A 19727-nucleotide genomic window follows, 5' to 3' on the forward strand; every position below is an offset into this window, starting at 1 on the left:
GTAAAAAAATTTGTAAAAAAAGTTGAGGTCAAAGCAAAAAAACTTTTTTTTTTTTTACATCGAAACAAAAAAAAAAATTTTTTTTTTGTACATCGAAGCAGAATTAGTTTTTGTTTTTTTTGCATGGAAGCTAATATTTTTTACGTCCAAGCTTTTTTTCACATTAAAGCAAAAAAAAAAAAAAGGTAAAAAACCACATAATTCTACTATTTTAAACGTGCGCTGTGTGTCTCAATTTCCTGAAATTTACCTTCCTGAAAGGTTTTGACATCAAGTCAAGAGAAACATTGAATAAACCATGCAGTTAATTTTAGAATTTTCTCTACAAATGGTGCTGAGTGTTTTGCTAGTAGTTAGGCCGACGAAGAAAGCTACTTTATATTCATTGCTTCGAAATTGTTCAGTTGCTGTACGAATTTGCCACCAGGCGATGGCAGTAGCGCCACCTAATGTAGCTCTTTCCGGCATCCTGAAAAGCTACGAACAAGAAAACCGGACGTCGTCTTTTCTTCGCTGATCGTACAGCGGCGTTCATCAATTCTCCTGCATTTTCCTTGATTTTTAATTGCCAAAACGTCTTACGCAATGAGGTAGAAAATGCCAATTCTATTGAAATCTTCTATTTTGCGATGGGTGTTAGTCATTTACAGTGTAACTGTATGTTATCTTCATTGTTCTCCTGGCTCTCAAGCAGCGCGGTCGCTAGCCTAGCTTTGCTAAGACTAGCCTATGTTCAGAAGAAATCTTTATTATTTAGATATATTGCATCGATACAAGCCTTTATACGTTATATTACTACGTTTTGCTGGATTCAGTTATGAAAGTAGCATGCTAATCGGTTAGCACGTGTATGTGCCTACTTGCTAGCTCGCTACGTGAGTGAATGAATGAATCGATACCCGTTTGCCTCCTTCAATCCAACATTTTCTTATGTTTTTTTTTTTTTTTTGTTCAGAGGGGACCGCGGCCGGGGTCGAGGAGGCCGCTTTGGGTCACGTGGAGGGCTCGTTCAGGGGTGAGTACATATATTCTTCGTAGAATTGTGTGAATTTATTCTATTTTCAATTTTTTTGCTAGTAAGAAACTGTAGATTTTCTTCAACCCCAGTTTGTTGCCATGTTAATCTAATCTTCCTTACGAATCAGTTGAGCAGGCCAAAGTAGACGAAACTATATTAGCGATGGGACTTAATTTTTAATTATTTATTATTTTTTAAACTAGTCACAATTCAACTGTATTTTCCTGTCCTTTGGTTGGTCATAAAGGTCAGCATTTCTGTCAAATACCACTTATTTATGTATATAATTGCTAAAATGAGATCATTTCCTTTTGCACTTACTATTTTATGTACGTTTTGTTCCTGTTTAGGTATCGTCCATTTGTTCCACACATCCCATTTGATTTTTATGTGGTGAGTCAATAGTATAGTGGCTGTTGCACAGTGGCGATATCATGCATGTCTCTGATGATGTGAAAAACTGAATTTGGAAACCTTAAGGTTGTTTTTCTCGTCAGTGTGAGATGGCCTTCCCCAGAGTGAAGCCTGCACCTGATGAGAGTGCGTTCAGCGAGTGTCTGCTGAAGAGAAATCAAGACCTGAGTCCCACATCTACGGAGCAGGTCCGTTGAGACGCGTGGGATGGTAATGAATTTGTTTTAATGGCCCGTCTGTATTTGCAGTCCTCCATCTTGTCTCTGGTCACCAAGATCAACAATGTCATCGATAACCTGATTGTTGCCCCTGGTAATTTTGAAGTGGTGAGTCTTATTTTAAAACTTTTGGTGCCAGGATTGATAATCACAAAACTAAAAGTAGACTGTCGACTGATTAGAACTCACTTTTAAAAAATGTTTTTTTTTTCTTTAATCCCCCTAGTAACTAGTTCCCCACTACACATGACCAACATTGCTTGTATACTCGCCTTAGCTCACAACTAGGGCTGCAGCTATCGATTATTTTCGTCGTCGATTAATCGATGAACTAGTTAGTTCAAATTGAGTAATAGGATAAGGCACGTAAAAAATGAAAATACCTGAGGTGAGCCTCAAACGGCATTAAAACTAAATGAGGATCTAAGTACAACAAATGAACAACTGGCTAACTTTCATAGCAAATGTCTGCTAGCTTAAATGCTGTAAAATGCAAACTTATTTTTTTTACAATGCTCTTAAACGGTTCAAACACATGTTCCCACAAAAACGGCTAAATATAGCTATAAACTAAATTACAAACTTGGCTTATGTTGGTCTTAACAGGGAGCAGATGGTTTCAGCCATGCGAAATGAGTCATATTCACTATTGCCACTAAAGGGCAGTGTATCCACCCAAATCGATAAAACTAAATGCAAATCCTTTCAAAACAAACAATTATACCACTTTAATCAAACAAATACTCAAAGCAGCAAAATTGAATTTGAATATTTTTCCTAATCGAATTATTCGAGCTAATCGAATAATCGTCGCAGCACTAATCACAACACTCCAATCTGACCCATCTTCCCTCTGTTATCCTTCGGTATCGACTCGCTATATGGTAAGCGTAGTCATATCGAGAGGGCAATGCTACCTCCATTAGGTAGCATATATTTTGGTATCACAATTCCCTCTCTTTGTTCTTTTTATCTTTCCCCTGAAACCCTTTCTGTCCAGATGCATTCTCCGAATAAATAACACAATATAAACAACCGCAATGGGAGTACGCCAAACTCCCATATGGCACATTAAAGCTGTTCCAGCTAGGGCTGCAGCTATCGATTATTTTAGTAGTCAATTAATCGATGAACTAGTTAGTTTGAATAATCGAGTAATCGGATAAGGAACATGAAAAAATAAAATACCTGAGTTGAGCCTCAAACGTAAATGAGGATCTATGTACAACAAAAGGACAATTGGCTAACTTTGATAGCAAAAGTCCGCTAGCTTAAATACTATAAAATGCCAACATTTTTTTTTTTACAATGCTCTTAACAAACAGTTCAGACACATATTCCTCCAAACTACGGCTAAATATACTTATAAACTAAATTATGAATGCATTATGAAAAACATTAGCTCAAACAAAAACTTTGCTTATGTTGGTCTTAACAGGGAGCAGCTGGATTCACCCATGTGAAATGAGGCAGACCAGAGGGCAGTGTATCCACCCAAATCAATAAAACTAAATGCAAACACTTTCAAAATAAACCATTACGCCTCTTTAATTAAATGAATACTCGAAGCAGCAAAATTTAATTTGAATCTTTTTTTCGAATCGAATACTCGACTTAGTTGATTAATTGTTGTGGCACTAGTTGCAGCCTATAAAGACAATCACCACTCTCTGGCTTTAAGAATCTGAACAGGAAAGGGTAAATACGTTTTGTGAAGTGGTTACCTTATCAGTCATGGAATATGTGCAATCCCTTACAGCAAATTGAGGAGGTGCGTCAGGTGGGCTCCTACAAGAAGGGTACCATGACAACCGGCCACAATGTTGCCGACCTTGTTGTGATGCTCAAGATTCTTCCAACTTGTGAGTTTTTGTACAGTACACGTAGAACTCTATGAACTCCCTTTTTTTTGGTCACAATTTTAATATATTATGCATTTGCAGAAGATCCAAGTGTCTTTACGTATCTAAAGCTACACTAAGACAGATAATTTTCTCCAGGGTGTTTTGCCGACTATTTTTATACCTGTCCACACTTACGTTTAAGCCCCCCCACTTCTGCATTTGCACTAACTAAGCATGCATAGAAAGGAGTAGCCTCATATGTTACATTATCGCCCGTGCAAATTTTTAAATTACTACACCTTCTAGACTGTCATTATTTTGGAATCACCGTTTTTTTTCGGGAACGCAATTGAACGCATCAAGCAGGAGAGAGGGTGAAGGGAGAGCACGCTCTGCTCTTGCGAGCAGTCGCAGAGTTCTGATTGAAATAAATCTTTAGAAAACAATAGCCACGTTTACATGGAGCCAAATATTCCAGTTACAATCGTAATATTTGTTCAAACCGAATAAATGTGTTCCATATAAACACCTCATTCGGAATGAACAGGCCCAAACCGAATGGAGTTTCATTCCGTTTCACAGGGATGGAATATTCCTTTTCCCAAACCGATTAGAAGTAAAATTATATCATGTAAACAGGGAAGCGGAATGGTGTCTGGTTGCGTTCTTTCTGCACATGCTCCGTACTGACGTGGTGACGTCACTTGGTGACGAAGTAACGTCACTTGCAACATGGCTTCCAAGCACAGCGCACCTAATTGGAGTCCGGCGGAAAGTTTGTATTTAATTCAAATTTTAAAAGAATTGAATATAATTGCTCACTTAGACGGGCGTAAAACGAGGAACAGTGAACTATTTAAAAAAGTTCACGAGAGGTTACACGGAGCCGGAATAGACCGGAGCGTTGACCAGATTAGAAACCGGTGGAAAACGCTGAAAACCGGCTATTACAAGGCAAAAGAGCAAAACAGCAGAAGCGGATACGACCCCACAAACTTTCCGTTCTTCGAGCCGATGGACGAAGTGATGGGAGGACGACCACTGGCCAACGTCGATGTCTACGGCGTGGACGTGGGTTTTGAGGAGGAACTGTGTGATGGGGACAGTTTTTCTCTGAACGCTGCTCCGGACGCTGAAACTAACTGCGCATGTCAGACGGCAGTTGTCAAACGTCCTTTCGGAATAAAGGCAGACACATGTAAATGCTGGATCGGAATAGATGAAGTGACATGTAAACAGCTGATCAGAAATTTCCATTCGGAATGATTTGAATCGGTATGAATAAAAGTCAGCATGTAAACGTGGCTAATGACAGCCTGACATCGTTATTTGGGATATTGCGATCGATGCTCAGTTGCGCTCTCACGACTTGGAAAATAACAAATAGAAGCATATGGTGTGGCACTAGGTATATTTCCTGGAAACCGCAACCAGGAGTGCTTGTGCATAACATTGGCGATCCTGGAAGTGGCGACAGTTTTGACAGGCAGAAATGTCATGGGAAAAAACGGATCGCGCGCCCCTTTGATTGGGGGTACCACGCAGGTCACTTTTCGGGGTTGAATTTTCCTCTATATACTACTCGTGTTCGGTCAGCATTGAGTTGGGAGTGGCCAGCCCCGCGGCCGGCTGATAGGAGACAACGCGGGAAACGAGCTCTGTAAAAAACGCTCCTCATCCGCGTTGGGAGGACCACAAATGGGCACGGAATTGAAGCATATTATTGCGACGTAGTTTGAATCTTCAAGAAAAATATGTGAAAAAGAAAAGCGCGGGAATGCCACGTCGTGATCGTCCGCCGCCATTGTTTACGATGCCATCGTTCCGCACTAAAAAGGGCGACGGCGTGACGTCACTTCCTTAGTTTCCGATTGTTGTACGGAGACAGCAGTCCATATTAAACCTACACTATCCGTCTAACATCTAATCCGGATAGTAAGCATACTAGTGTAGCCGACATGCCGTGTCCTAGTGTAGATGTAGCCTGAGAAAGATCTGCAAATGATTGCTTGTAAGTCCCATCATTCTAAACTGTGGTTCTTTTAGTGGAGGCTGTTGCGGCTCTGGGCAACAAAGTAGTGGAGACTCTTCGCACCCAGGACCCTACAGAAGGTACCGCTTTATCTTCTTGTCCAAAGCTAAATCAAATTCAATACAGTCCGGAAGTTGACGCAGGTGATTAAAGTGCCATTATTTTGAGGGCGGCTCCTGCGAGACCTGCGATCTCAACGTAGCCTTATCGTCATATATATTTGTTTAGTGGAAATAAATGTAAATAGTCGACTCCCAATGTGAGGGAGTTGTGGAATAACTGTTTATGTGTGTACGTTAGTGCTGTCCATGCTGACCAATGAGACCGGCTTTGAGATCAGCTCAGCGGATGCGACCGTCAAGATCCTCATCACGACTGTGCCTCCCAACCTGCGCAAACTGGACCCTGAGCTGCACTGTACTTGTCAATCTCTCTCTCACACACACACACACACACGTGACGGTCAAGTTCATTTTTAATCTTTTGACTTGTGTTTATAGTGGACATTAAGGTACTGCAGAGCGCCCTGGCCGCCATCCGCCACGCTCGCTGGTTTGAGGAAAACGCTTCTCAATCCACGTAAGGGGGGGGGCAGAGGCTGCTTTTGCATCATGCAGTTCTCAGCGTTTTCCCATCGTGCTGGACTAAAAATGATGGCATTTCCTGTTATTCAGGGTTAAAGTGTTGATCCGCCTTCTGAAGGACCTCAGGCTGCGTTTTACTGGCTTAGAGCCTCTTACACCTTGGATTTTGGACTTGTTGGTAAGATCACAAACCTATATATTTAATAATTTTGTGGCAGCTGGTCAAATTGGAAGACACATTTTGTATTCGGATTATTGAGCCAAATGAAATTGAAATGAACTCTAACATGGTGGTTTGACGTCCCTGATGTAGCGTGACCTCTTACTCGTGTATTCCAGGGGCACTCTGCTGTTATGAACAATCCGTCCAGGCAGCCGCTGTCCCTAAATGTGGCTTACAGGTAGTTCGGTGTCTGATCACCTCCGTCTTCACATCGCATCGATAAAATAACGTTCTCCTTTTGGTTCTTACGTTTTATTGGAAAGGCGCTGCCTGCAGATGCTGGCCGCCGGTCTCTTCCTGCCCGGCTCGGTGGGCATCACCGACCCCTGCGAGAGCGGAAATTTCCGCGTGCACACAGTCATGACTCTAGAACAGCAGGTGGGTCTGTTTAAGATTTTAGTTGTATATTAGGACCAGAAATTGGTAGAGTAGCCAAAAATTTGACTAAAGTAAGACTTGCGTTACTTCAAAACAATGTTAGTAGTCATCCAAAAACATCAACACAAGTAAAAAAAAATTATCTGGGGCTTTGCACTGCAACATTACATTGAGGCCAATTTAGTCTGATGCCATTGGCCATGTATGTCAATTCTATTGATGCCAATGTACTTGGATTCCATTGACTGCCATGGACCTCCAAATTTCCCATTCATTTTCAATGGCAAAAAAAAAACAAAAGCCCCCAAATTAACAGTAAATATCAATAGGACTTGTCTAATATGACCAGGACACGCCCCCCAAATGCCCCCAAATGACCTATGACCAGGACACGCCCCCCAAATGGCCTATGACTAGGAAATGCCCCCCAAATGACCTGATATGACTAAGACACGCCCCCCAAATGTCTTGAAATGACTAGGACACGCCCCCCAAATGACCAGAACACGCCCCCTAAATGTCTTGATACGACCCGAACACGCCCCCCAAATGTCCCCTTATGACCAGAACACGCCCCCCAAATGTCCCCATATGACCAGAACGCCCCCCAAATGTCCCCAAATCAATAGGAAGTGACCTGTTATGACCAGGACGTGTCCCCAAACCAACCTGGGCGGGGCTAAGATCTGTATCTCCACACAGCAAAGACCCAGAGTAATTTCTCCAGAAATTGCAGTTTCTAGTTGGTGAATAGAATTCTCAAGTAATGAGATGCAATGTCTGATATTTTTTTTCCACAGCACAACATCTACACGAACTCTTACTATACTGTCCTATAATCTATTACATGACCATATTGGATTAAAAAATACATAAAAATGCTCAAATTCTGACTAGGAAAAAAAAAAACTTTTCAAAGAGCATGAGTGCTCTCTAGTGGAGAAAACATTTCAGTTTCTGTGTTCCAATTCGCAGGACATGGTGTGCTACACGGCTCAGACACTGGTGAGGGTCCTTTCACACGGAGGTTTCCGAAAGATCCTCGGACTTGACGGAGACGCTAGCTGTAAGATCTCATTTTGAGTTCGCGTCCCCCCCAAACTTTTGTGTTACGTCATGACTTATATCAATTTTGTTGTTGAAGATCTGGCTACGGAGATGTCCACTTGGGACGGTGTGATCGTCACCCCTTCAGAAAAAGCCTATGAGAAGCCCCCAGAAAAGAAAGAGGAAGAGGATGAGGCTCTGGAGGAGGGAGGGGATGGAGGAGATGCAGAGGATGACAGCATGGAGACCCAGGAGTGATGTCAATGGTAGGTTTGTTGCCTTTTTTTTTTGGGGGGGGGGGGGGGGGTGTTGGAGTACAATTCTATTGAGAATTTTTCTCCCTACAGTTCATTGTTAAACTTATTGAGGAGAACCTGAAGTTGGGCAGAAACACCAGCAGGATTCCACTTTTTGATTACAATGTGTTTAGTAAAAAAGGATTGGCTCCAGTTTAGATTTTTTTTTTTTTTTTAAATGTTTTTATTTGAAGCGGTTTATTCTGCAATAAACACTTTTCTTACTGTCTTTGATTGATGTCATAATTAAGCCAACCATAAAAATAGTCCAGTCGGTATGATAATTGCAATGTTGAAGACATTTGATCTTGTTCAAATGAGAAATAATTCACTGATTTAAGTTATACAAACATCTAAAATGATAGAGCAACCATTTTGAGTTTTGTCAATTGAGTGCAAAAACGCAAAAGCTTTGTGTCAGGTTGAGGGAAAAAAAAATTCTTAGTTGGCCTAGTGTGACCTGACGGTATCAGAACCGGTTTACGATTGCAATAGTAAGGCTTAATATTACCTGCAAAATTGGAGCAACAGAACATTAACTGGTATATGGCGGAAAACACAGACAAGGCTGAAAAAGCAGTTTCTGCTCTTGCACCCCTCTTTAAAATAAACTGCTGTATTTTAAGCCAAAAGAACTGTTTGATACAATATGTCTATATGCTGTCATAGCAGATTCATGGCACATGAACTATTTTTAATTTGTCCGTTTTACCCTGGGGACACCTGCTTACAGACGTCGCACAGCCGCTTTTGTTTCAACCTAGCCATATAAAGGTTATTTGAAATGTCTTTAGCTGAGAATCATTAATTGATGTCTAATAGTTAAAAAAAAAAAAAAACTAAAACTATTTAAAAATTATTCACTCGCATATTTTTAAAAAATTACTTCACATTGAAAAAATTAGCATCTGTAACTATCGCTTAATTGTATTGTTTTCGATACCGTCGCATTTTCCCCAATATTTCAGATGGTAAATAAGATCCGAAGAAAAATTGAAAAATGTTTAAAAGGGTAAATAAATGAAAATCTTCCTTGATGTCTGCGATTTCTGCATCGCGACCCTTGTTATATGACCATGTTTCCCCCATAAAATCCAGCTGTGTCTTGACACTCGAAACATGGAGTTTTTGTATCGAAAAGAGGTAAGTATGCAATAATATCTCGTTAAAGTCGTGGCGTCTTTTAATTCTGCTCGTTCATGCTCTCACCTCCAGATATAGACCCTACCCACCGACGTCACAAAACCACGTGCTCGCTGTATGGTTCTGCCCACTTGTCCGTCATTTTGTCTCTGTATTAGCATTGGTTTCAATTGATCGAGGAATTTAAAAAGCATTTCATGGAAGACCCGGTGCTTTCTGATGCCGTAAACTCACTGGATGTGTTGCATAAAAGGCGTTGTGTGGAAAAGCTTCGTTCTATACAGTCGCCAGATCCATATTTGATGCCCAAGTCGATGTTTTTCGACCCACTGTCTTCGCCCTGTCTGCCTGACATCTGCTACGCTGATATTTACAATTATCTTGTCCACACAAAATCAGCCTATTCTCACGAAAATTTGAAAAACTTCAAGAACTTGGAGGCTTATAAATACTTGGTTGCTGGTTGGGTGAAACGTCCACGAAAATTCGGCAGGAATCTATCTTGTGCTTGGAAAGGTGAGTTACGAAATTTTCAATTCAAAATCTTTTGTTATTGCTAACATCCACTGTCAAGTCTGATGTATTTCATGTTTGTCAATGGAGTTAATGTTTATATGGTTTAGCGATAGCACTCTCACTACATACATACGTGTATGTTGTCGGCGATTAGCCTAGCAATGATCTTAATTGTGGTTATTTGTCAGCCCAAAACCCTCTAAGTATATCTTAAATGCATCTTACCGGATATAAAATGACTACTACATAGTCTGTGGTGATTTTTTTTGGTGCCCAGTTTTCACGTCGAATTGCAGCCGTCCATTTCGCTCTCCTCTTTGGATCCCTCGGAATACGGTAAAACTTCAAGTCTCTCCTTCCATCTTCTCTGTTAGTGCAACCAACAGCCACACACGCCTTCACCATTTTGATTATTAATGTTAAGGAGCAGAAAAACACGCCGTAAATAGGAGGAATGTACGTAGCCGTAACAGGTTAACACTGTTTTGACGGACAATTGGGCGGTACCATTCAGGAGAGCGGAGTTGTGACGTCACGTGGGTAGGGTCTATAGGGTTTCGCTGTATTTATTTTTAAATGCCCTCCTGTTAAATTTTTCTTCCCCCAGAAAATTGCGATTTGAAGCTTTCCAATGATGTATCACACGTGCATATAGGACAATTTTGAAAATTGGCCAAATTGGGGATCGCAGCAGAACGTCAAGTCACCGGAGTGTTTTCCGCCATATGACATTACTCAACAGCTGAAATGAGTCGTGGGTTCTTAGAAATTATTCTCCTGGCTACACCAACTTGGTTGTATGTAAATAGACAAAACAAAAAAAAAACATGCCAATCAGATTTCCTTTGCCATATCAATCTAATATGCTCCGGTTTTCAAAAAGTAGCTATAGCAAACTTGCATTGGCCAACCTCAACTAGTAAAAAATCTGTAGGGAAACTGCACACATTTTTATTATAGGTTATAGTCACGTTATGATAAATACTTTTATTATACTGACCCCTGAGCTCGTACACAAGTCTTAAATCCTCCCATTCACGGCTTGAGCTTCAGCCAAGGATGGACTATAGTGAGGATGGAGAGCAAAGAGGAAGCCAGTCCGCAGGCGCCGACGAAGCCCGTCCCGGTGGGGTAAATGGCCAGGCGGTCCAGCGGGATGAAGATGTCGCAGGTGTTCTTCAGCAGATCCAGCAACAGCGGCGGGTTGTCGCGCAGTACCGCCGACAACAGCCGGAGCCGCCCGTGGAGCCGCGCCAACAGGTAGGGCAGGACCGCCGAAGCGGCGGCGGGGGGCGTCGGGGCGAGGTCGGGAGATGGCGGGGATTTGGCCGCTCGGTGGCGCTCCTCGCGTTCCATGAGTAGGCGCAGCTCGTACACATCGCGAGTCAGGTTGAGGATCAGAGCAAATAGGTAGTACCTGCAATAACCATATCAGAGGTGGGGAGGAACGTGTTACATTTACTTTGTAGAACCTTTGGAGAAACATTTACTTAAGAATTTTACCACAATATACTTTTTCCCCCAAGAAATAACACCAAGCTCTTCTACATTTTGCCTCTTTATGCTACATATTTGACTTCCCGTCAGCACACTGATTCTACCAGCTACACCAATGAGATTTACCCCTGTTGATCTTTGTTTGGTTGCTTTTAATTGTGTATTTAAATGGTTCAACTTTACATATCAAGTAGATAACTACTCTGGTCACAAATTGAAGTAGCAGACTATTTGCAGTCTTTTGGCTAACTGGCTATGAATATATTGACAATTAAATGCGAGTTGAGTGAAAGGCTCTCACTCCAATGCTTTGGCCAATATTGTGTTGATATGTGGTATTGGAACTATCATTACTGATATGTATTATACCTATATGTATTGTACCTTTTTTCGTAGGTACCGTCTGACGGTTTGCATTATTCTGATTATTCTAACAATATAATCAGGGAATGGTATCGTTTCTTGTATTTACTGTTTGTATCACTCTAACAAACCCAATATAAAATCAATAGCACTTATACCATAGTTTAACGAAAACAACCAGAATATAGGGCATAAGAGATACATGACGCCTTCTTATGGAAGCCCAACGTGTGCGTCATGGAACTAACTGAGCAAGATTGACACTGACAAGCCCATGTCTGCACCCCCAAGTCTCGCAATCAGTTCTCCCGGACAGTCCAGAACAAATGGCGGGACGCCCTGTCCCAAAACAAGGAACACCGGAGAACACCCAATATCCAACTGATAAGACTCCAAGAGCCCTACTGACGCTGAGGTGGCAAAATCCACAACCCCTATTGCCCGGACAACGGTAACTGCTGAATCATCCTGTCCAATCCACAAACGAACAATAATCTCAAACGCACCCTTCTTGCCCATGGCCCGCCCCATGAGAGCTTTCAAAAAACAATGTTTAACAAAGCGTTGTCATTTTTCTCAGGAACCTTCTGTTAAATTGTGATATGGTGACCCTGAATCCTCACCTGAGTCTGTTTCGGCTTGCCGTTTGATCGCTGTCGAACCTGAATAAATTGTCAACTTGTGCTTCGAGGCCTTTTTCCAGCTTTCAAAATGGAATGGTCAATGGACAGAACTTATATAGCGCATTTATCTCATGGTTACCATGCCCAATGCACTTTACATTAGCAAACATTTACCCGTTCACGCACGCATTCACACACCAATGGGGCTGCTGCCATGCAAGGCGCTGTCAACCCATTGGAGGCCAATCAGGGTTCACTGCCTTGCCCAAGGGCACTTCGACAGTGGGCAGTCATAGCCGGGAATCGAACCACTGACCCTTCGGTCCAAGGACAACTCCAGCTACCAACTGCGCCACGGCCGCCCAAAATGGAGTTGGTACAAAGGGTTAAGACTAAGGTGAACGCGCAGAGTTTGGCCTTTTGGCCGGGATCTCGCCAGCTCGGGTCGTCCGAGCTGCGCCAGCGCAGCTCTGGCGGTTTGGCCGGCGAGATTCCAGCAGTCTGGCTAAAAGGTCAGATTCCTTCAATATCCAATATAACTTCTAACAATTTTGTATGTGTACTCATCATAATTTCCAGCTGTTTTACAAACATTTGTTACTGCCACCCCTGTAATCTGTAACAAGATGTCATCGTTTTATTTCTATTTGAGTCAAACAGCATTACTCTTGCAAATAGATTATTTGCTCGCAGCAAGGAGGAATGAAAGAGGTAAGTTAGGTAACCCACCTACGCAACATAAACCACTTTTAGGTCACAACTTACCAGTTAAGAAACACTGATTAATTGCATAACGGTTACAGTGATATATCACCGTTTCTGTCCAGACAAAGTAGAGAGACGGAAGTTGTATTTTGGTTTGATTATATATCGTTTAAAGCACTATTACTGACTTTTTATGATCGATAAGTGCTACCAAAAATTGCTCGCTCGCAAGTGCCCCAGTATTGTATTCAGTCTAGTGACACCCTTGATCAAGGGACTCCAAACCAGTCCTCGAGGGCCGCTGTGGGTCCTGGGTTTTGTTCATCCCGATCAAGCACAAACTCTACTAAAAGAAGCAGCACCTGACTGCAATCAACTGATACTTATACACTTATAAAACACCAGATTGGTGAAAAGGTGTGGTCTTGTTTTGTTGGAGTGAAATCCTGCACCCATATGTGCAATAGTTTGGAGACCACTGCCCTTGATCATGACCCTCATACGGAGCGGTCGACGGGTTGACTCACTTAAAAGATCTCTGGCTCCATTTGTGCTGGTCCAATTTTGATAGGAGACCCGTTTTCCCCGCCCAGAGGACGTTGTCGCAGGCGAAGTACATGGCTCTGTTGAGGTGGCTGACGGTGAGGCAGAGCCGAAGTATGCCGTCAGAGAGGTGGATAGCCCTCTTGGCCGCCTCCAAGGCCTCCACCGAGTTTCCCAGACGTAGCACTGAGACACAAGCGCAAACAGTAAGACTATAGCAGTTGTAAATGTCCAATTCAGAAGTTCTGCTTTCATTGACTCACTGTACTTTTTCCACTTACATTTTCTTGCCAGACTCATGTGCGCTTCCAGCTGACTGACAGTTTTGAGAAGTTCTGCACCTGCTCCGCCTTTGTAAAGAGTGTAGCCCAGCAGTGTGCAGGCATACTGAGCGGCCCTGAAAAAGCATTTTTGGGGAGGTAAGCCTGCAGTTTCCCATTGGATTTGCATCACTTGATACTTATAGCAACTGGAGGACATTTTACGTCCCACCCTTGAAATTTGAAATGATTTGCATCCAAAATACTCATGAGGGAATAGTATCTTTTCTCGTATTTACTGTTTGTATTACTCTAACGCACCCAATATAAAAGAAATAGCACTTATATCATAGTTTACGGAAAACAGGCGGAATATATTTGACATAGGGCATATGAGATACATGACGCCTTCAATGATCACAGAAGCCCAACGCGTGCGTCATGGAGCTGACTGAGAAAGATTGACGCAAATTCTTCTGGACAGTCCAGAACAAATGGTGGGACATCCTGTCCCAACACAAGGAACACCGGAGAACGCCTCATATCCAACTGATAACACGACTGATAAGACTCCAAGAGCCCCTTTGACACTGAGGTGGCAAAATCCACAAACCTCGTTGCCCTGACAACAGTAACTCCTGAATCCTCCTGTCCAATCCACAAACACAATAATTCTAAACCATGCCCAAGCACACCCTTCTTCTGCCCACGGCCCGCCCCGCGAGAGCCTTCAAAAGACTGAGTGTTTAACTAATCGTTGTCATTTTTCTCGGGAAGCTTTTGTTGACTTGTGATATGGTGACCCTGAATCCTTGCCTGGGTCTGTCGCTATTTTGTCTTGCCGTTTGATCGCTGTCGACCTGAATAAATTGTCAACTTGTGCTTCGAAGTCTATTTCCAGCTCTCAAAATGGAGTCAGTACAAAGGGGTAAGACTAATGTGAACGCGCGGAGTTTGGACTTTTGGCTGGGTTGTCGGGGTCTCGCCACCCCGGGTCATTTGATCTGCACCACCGTGAGTCTGTTGGTTCGGCTGGCGTGATTCCGGCAATAGGGCTAAAAGGTCAGATTCCTTCACTCAAAGATAGATAATTTCTCAGGAATAAAAACTAACATTCAAGGATATACAACCCTGTTACTGTGATTATACAAAGCACTGTAAACAGTAAACAAATGTCATAAAAATTTTACCATTGATGAGTAAAGTGAGCTCATCAAGCCCTTGATAGATTATTGCCCACTACTGACGAATATGTAGCATGAAATCAAGCCCAAAAGTCCTGAATGACGGTGTAATTTGTAATCAGATATTCCGATTTACGTACAATTTCGGGTGACAAGAATGTACTAAACAGAGCCAGGACATTCATTAGGGACACCAACATGGAGTGGACTGTCAAAGTTTGGTGGCGTATCTCGCTGGTTTAAGTAGTGGTTTAAGAGTTTGAAAAGTTGCAAACTCGTTATTGCGAGTCAGTTCAAATGTAACCGACAACGTATTGAACACATAGCTACCGTATAATCCTCTCCTTGGCTTGGCTTTGCGAGCTGAATCGAACCCAAGAGTCCATTCTGCCGTGCCGTATCCAAACAACTGCTGGAAGCAGGATCTGTTGCTAAAAACTTTCAGCTGATGCACGCCAGCCAATGTCACTGGGTTTCCCAATAGCAAATAGACGATATTACGATACTGAATAATAGCTGTCGGATATTAGACTAACACTTTAAAAGTAGTGGCAAATATGTACACTGTATTACAAACTGGTTTAAAACGCTAGTGTGCACATCTTTTCCGTAGCCGTTTAACTACTACTTCTTCATGTGTTGACAGCGTTTAAATGCTTCTACTGCCCTCTTGCGGTAACTAACAGTTGCACAGAAAACATGGAATTACAGTACAGTAGGAATAAGCGGCATGGAAAATGAATGAATGAATGAATGTATTTCATAATGTTCATTTAACACTAGAAAACCCAGCAAAGGCCGAATCGGCCTTTCCCCAAGACAAATACTCCTAATATAAAAGCACTTGGGCCATTTTGGCCACCTCTGGGTTTTTCCGGGGTAGAGGCCAAATCGGCCATTGCTTGGGACTATTAGGAGTACAAGAATTCTCTGGAACTTCTAGTGTTAAGACAACACTAGGTAACTTTTCATAACATTTGTGATGCGTCGACTGCCAACTACACCTCTTTTATATCTTGTGTGTGTGTGTGTGGGGGGGGGGGTCTGTATCGCTTTTCACTGTACTATCCTATACTATACTATATACACTATACAAGCGTGGCCTACATGACCCGAAATGTGATGTCCACGTATATGGACGCCAGCAATTTATTGAAGGAGTACCTTTTCTCGTAGGCACCGTCAAACTGTTTGTATTACTCTAACACACTCAATATAAAATAAATAGCACTTATACCATAGTTTAAGGAAAACAAGCAGAATATAGGGTATAAGAGATACATGACGCCTTCTTATCACGGAAGCCCAGCATGAGGCGTCATGCAACTGATTTGACAAGATTGACGCTGATGAGGCAAGACATCTACAAGCCCACGTCTGCACCACCAACTCCCGCAATCAGTTCTCCCGGACAGTCCAGAACAAATGGCAGGACGTCCTGTCCTAACATAAGGAACACCAGAGAACACCCGATAGCCAACGGATAAGACTCCAAGAGCCCCTTTGACACTGAGGTGGCAAAATCCACAACCCTTGTTGCCCTGACAATAGTAACTCCCGAATCCTCCTGCCCAATCCCAAAACCGACAATAATCCTAAACAACACCCAAATACATCTGTCTTCCTGCCCACAGCCCGCCCCGCGAGAGCCTTCAAAAGACTGAAAGTTTAACTAAGCATTGTCATTTTTTTTCTCGGGAACCTTTTGTTGACTTGTGATATGGTGAACATGGATCCTCGCCCGGGTCCTTCTGTGCTGGATGATTGCTGTCGACTCAGAATAAATTGTGTTTCGAAGCCTTTTTCCAGCTTTCAAAATGGAGTCAGTACAAGGGGTTAAGACCAAGGTGAACGCGCAGAGTTTGGCCTTTTGGCCGGGTCGTTGGAGCTGCGTCAGCGCGGGTCCGGCAGTTCGGCTGGTGTGGTTCTGGCAATCTGGCTAAAAGGTTAGATTCCTTCATTATGCATGTGCGTATTATATATCATGTATGTACAGTACAGGCCAAACCCCTTCTCATTCATGCATTTCCTTTTCATGACTATTTACATTTTAAATTCTCTGAAGGTAATAAAACTATGAATGATTTATATACTTAAAAAGGTGAAATAACTAAAAACGCATAATGTTTTAGTAGTAGCTACCCTTTGCTCTGATGACTTTTTTCATACACTTGCCATTCTCTTGATGAGCTTCACATGCTTTTTCAAGGTTCATTAGTGGAATTAGTTGCTCTATAAATGTGGTGGAGGCCTTCATTTGTGTTGCATTGAATGAGTTGTGTCCAAACCTTTGGCCTGTACTGTACATGTAGCAATCATTCGCTGCCAGTCAAAACGTATTGGACGTCTAGCGCCGTCAATGGTGGCCAATGTGGGTGCCCTATAAAGGGTTAAGTCACATGAGCTTGACTACTTGTTTGGTGAACAAATGAACATAAAACTACAGTACATTGATTCAAAAACAATGACCAAGAGATTCCAGTACTTTTTAAGGTATGGAAATCTAGCAGTCATAGCATCTAGCTAAACACGTACTGTCGTGTTTGTGTTGACTGTACAATATTAAAATAAAACAATATTGTGTTGGAATAATGTTTTATTACAACTTAATTCATACTGATACATAGAGTATTATATTAAGTAAAGACAGATGCTAGTGTAACACAATAAAACAATCAAATGGATCAATCGTTGTGGTTTCCAGGTTACAACTTTGCATGTTTGGGACCTGACTGAAATATAACTTCGGTCATTATGATTGAATGAACAAAACATCATAAACATTTCCACAATTTTGGTGCTCGCTATAAATTCACTTAGGGGTGAAAGAGAATATGATCATCAAAAATAAATAACTTTAAACAAACATTCCCTTTACTAACTGTGGAGAATAAATGTAAAAATCATTCAAGCATAAGCTATAGAATGATACTTGGTTTAAGCAGTTTAGCAAATTTACTTCAACATTGTCTTTCGGCTGGAAAACAAAAAAAAAACGGAGATGTTCATGTGGTCTGATGACAATGGGAAAAAAACGAAAAGGTACATTTGCTCACTTACTGAGGATAACTTCTTGTATTTCCCTGAATATGGGCGACACATTAAAGGGACTATACGGAATTTGTCACCTTTATTAAACTGGTGACTGCTACCTTCGGCCCAAAGCGTAAATGCAGCTGCTGCAACGAGCGTTTGGTCCATCAAATCAGCACCAGAAACGTTGAAACGAACCCACTGTATTGAAGGTGAGAAAAGGTGCTTTTTGAGGCAGTTCAATGAACTCTACAAATCCCGTATCATCCCTTTAAGGATTTAAATGGAGCTTAGACTTATTTCACACTCACCGAAAAATCTAAGGCAATAAATTATACTACTCTGATACATTGGATATTCTCTTAATAACTCTATTTCTATAAAGCAGTTTGATGATACCTGAGGGAACCACAAGATGTTTGGTGAAAAAGCAAATCACGGAATGGTAACGGAAGAGAAGTGTCTTACAATCCAGTGTTTTGGCACATCTACTGTTGACAACAAAAGGCACAAATCACAAATATGCATATTAGGTTAGTGGGCTCATCGTGGAAAAGCAGCTGATTTCACAAGAGACTCGAAACCGACAACACATTGATTGACTGACTGCCAGAACACTCATTGGTGCAGTGACTTCAATTTGGACCAAGTTCAAGTAACCATGTGGCACTTTTAGCTTTGGAATAGCCTTTACTTAAGCTAACACAAACCTTGCTTTGTTAAAAGTCACGGCAGGAGATCGCAGTTTGGAGCAGCTTAGTAGAACTCTGGTGTGTTTCCTCCCTCAAATTGGTTCGTGTGTGTTGCAATTTGATCAGTAGGGGGGTAGAGTAGACAAAAAAAAAAACATTGAATCATGTAAATTGTCAGATATATTGACATTTGAAAAAATATGCGCCGCTTCTGTTTACATTAGACGATTTTAGGTTGTAGCAATACGTAACATTTGTGACAGTATTTGTGGTTTAATTAAAGCAACACTAAGTAACCTTTCAACCTATTTCCATAACGTGATGATACGTTGACTGACAACTAGTTGAATGACACCTTTTATATCTTGAGGGGGTCTGTATCGCTTTCGCCGGCACTAATTAACCCTTAAATACCTGCAACATGAAGCAATTATCAGAGAATGCCAAAATATGAAAAATAAGGTCCTCCTAATTAGACCTTTTTTTCAAATTTGTAAAAAGAAAAGTCAAAATGAATGTGTGTAATAAGTAGGGCTGTCAAAATTCTCGCGTTAACGGGCAGTAATTAATTTTTTAAATGAATCACGTTAAAATATTTGACGCAATTAACGCACATGCCCCGCTCAGATTAAAATGACAGCAGAGTGTAATGTCTGCTTGTTACTTGTTTTTTGGTGTTTGGCGCCCTCTGCTGGCGCTTGGGTCCAACTGATTTTATAGCTTTCAGCACCATGAGTAAGAGGTGTATTATTGACATCAACAATGGCGAGCTACTAGTTTATTTTTTGATAGAAAATTTTTCTAATTTTAATAAAACGAAAACATTAAGAGGGGTTTTAATATAAAATTTCTATAACTTGTACTAACATTTATCTTTTAAGAACTAAAAGTCTTTCTATCCATGGATCGCTTTAAGAGAATGTTAATAATGTTAATGCCATCTTATTGATTTATTGTTATGATAAACTAATACAGTACTTATGTACCGTATGTTGAATGTATATATCCGTCTTGTGTCTTATCTTTCCATTCCAACAATAATTTACAGAAAAATATGGCATATTTTAGAGATGGTTTGAATTGCGATGAATTACGATTAATTAATTTTTAAGCT

The 19727-nt window shown here is 41.5% G+C and overlaps 2 protein-coding genes across 2 annotated transcripts; one reads left to right on the forward strand and one right to left on the reverse strand.

Annotated features, from left to right (window-relative positions):
* The first annotated feature begins 442 nt into the window (after positions 1 to 442).
* ilf2 (interleukin enhancer binding factor 2) lies at positions 443 to 8283 on the forward strand. Its single transcript, XM_057828547.1, has 15 exons — positions 443 to 590; positions 956 to 1015; positions 1369 to 1411; positions 1516 to 1620; positions 1681 to 1758; positions 3410 to 3512; positions 5541 to 5606; positions 5827 to 5943; positions 6027 to 6105; positions 6201 to 6288; positions 6450 to 6511; positions 6597 to 6711; positions 7687 to 7777; positions 7856 to 8024; positions 8106 to 8283. Exons 1-14 carry the CDS (start codon positions 586 to 588, stop codon positions 8014 to 8016), a joined length of 1173 nt encoding a protein of 390 aa, XP_057684530.1. The 5' UTR covers positions 443 to 585; the 3' UTR covers positions 8017 to 8024; positions 8106 to 8283.
* On the reverse strand, positions 8221 to 15520 carry pex11b (peroxisomal biogenesis factor 11 beta). Its single transcript, XM_057828548.1, has 4 exons — positions 15219 to 15520; positions 13726 to 13841; positions 13429 to 13630; positions 8221 to 11130 (listed from the first exon to the last, which is right to left on the reverse strand). Exons 1-4 carry the CDS (start codon positions 15272 to 15274, stop codon positions 10749 to 10751), a joined length of 756 nt encoding a protein of 251 aa, XP_057684531.1. The 5' UTR covers positions 15275 to 15520; the 3' UTR covers positions 8221 to 10748.
* Between the last annotated feature and the right edge of the window lie 4207 nt (positions 15521 to 19727).

The sequence above is a fragment of the Corythoichthys intestinalis genome, chromosome 22 (assembly GCF_030265065.1).
Source record: "Corythoichthys intestinalis isolate RoL2023-P3 chromosome 22, ASM3026506v1, whole genome shotgun sequence".
In the NCBI taxonomy this organism is placed as follows: Eukaryota; Metazoa; Chordata; class Actinopteri; order Syngnathiformes; family Syngnathidae; genus Corythoichthys; species Corythoichthys intestinalis.

What these genes read in the sequence shown, in the direction of transcription:
- pex11b (XM_057828548.1), bottom strand. Translation starts at nt 15,274, where the DNA reads ATGGACTCTTGGGTTCGATTCAGCTCGCAAAGCCAAGCCAAGGAGAGG. An exon ending in GCCAAGGAGAGGATTATACG is followed by an intron (nt 13,842 to 15,218) that starts GTAGCTATGTGT and finishes ATGCTTTTTCAG; the next exon opens with GGCCGCTCAGTATGCCTGCA. An exon ending in CATGAGTCTGGCAAGAAAAT is followed by an intron (nt 13,631 to 13,725) that starts GTAAGTGGAAAA and finishes CTTGTGTCTCAG; the next exon opens with TGCTACGTCTGGGAAACTCG.
- ilf2 (XM_057828547.1), top strand. An exon ending in GAAAACGCTTCTCAATCCAC is followed by an intron (nt 6,106 to 6,200) that starts GTAAGGGGGGGG and finishes CCTGTTATTCAG; the next exon opens with GGTTAAAGTGTTGATCCGCC. An exon ending in TCCCTAAATGTGGCTTACAG is followed by an intron (nt 6,512 to 6,596) that starts GTAGTTCGGTGT and finishes TTTATTGGAAAG; the next exon opens with GCGCTGCCTGCAGATGCTGG.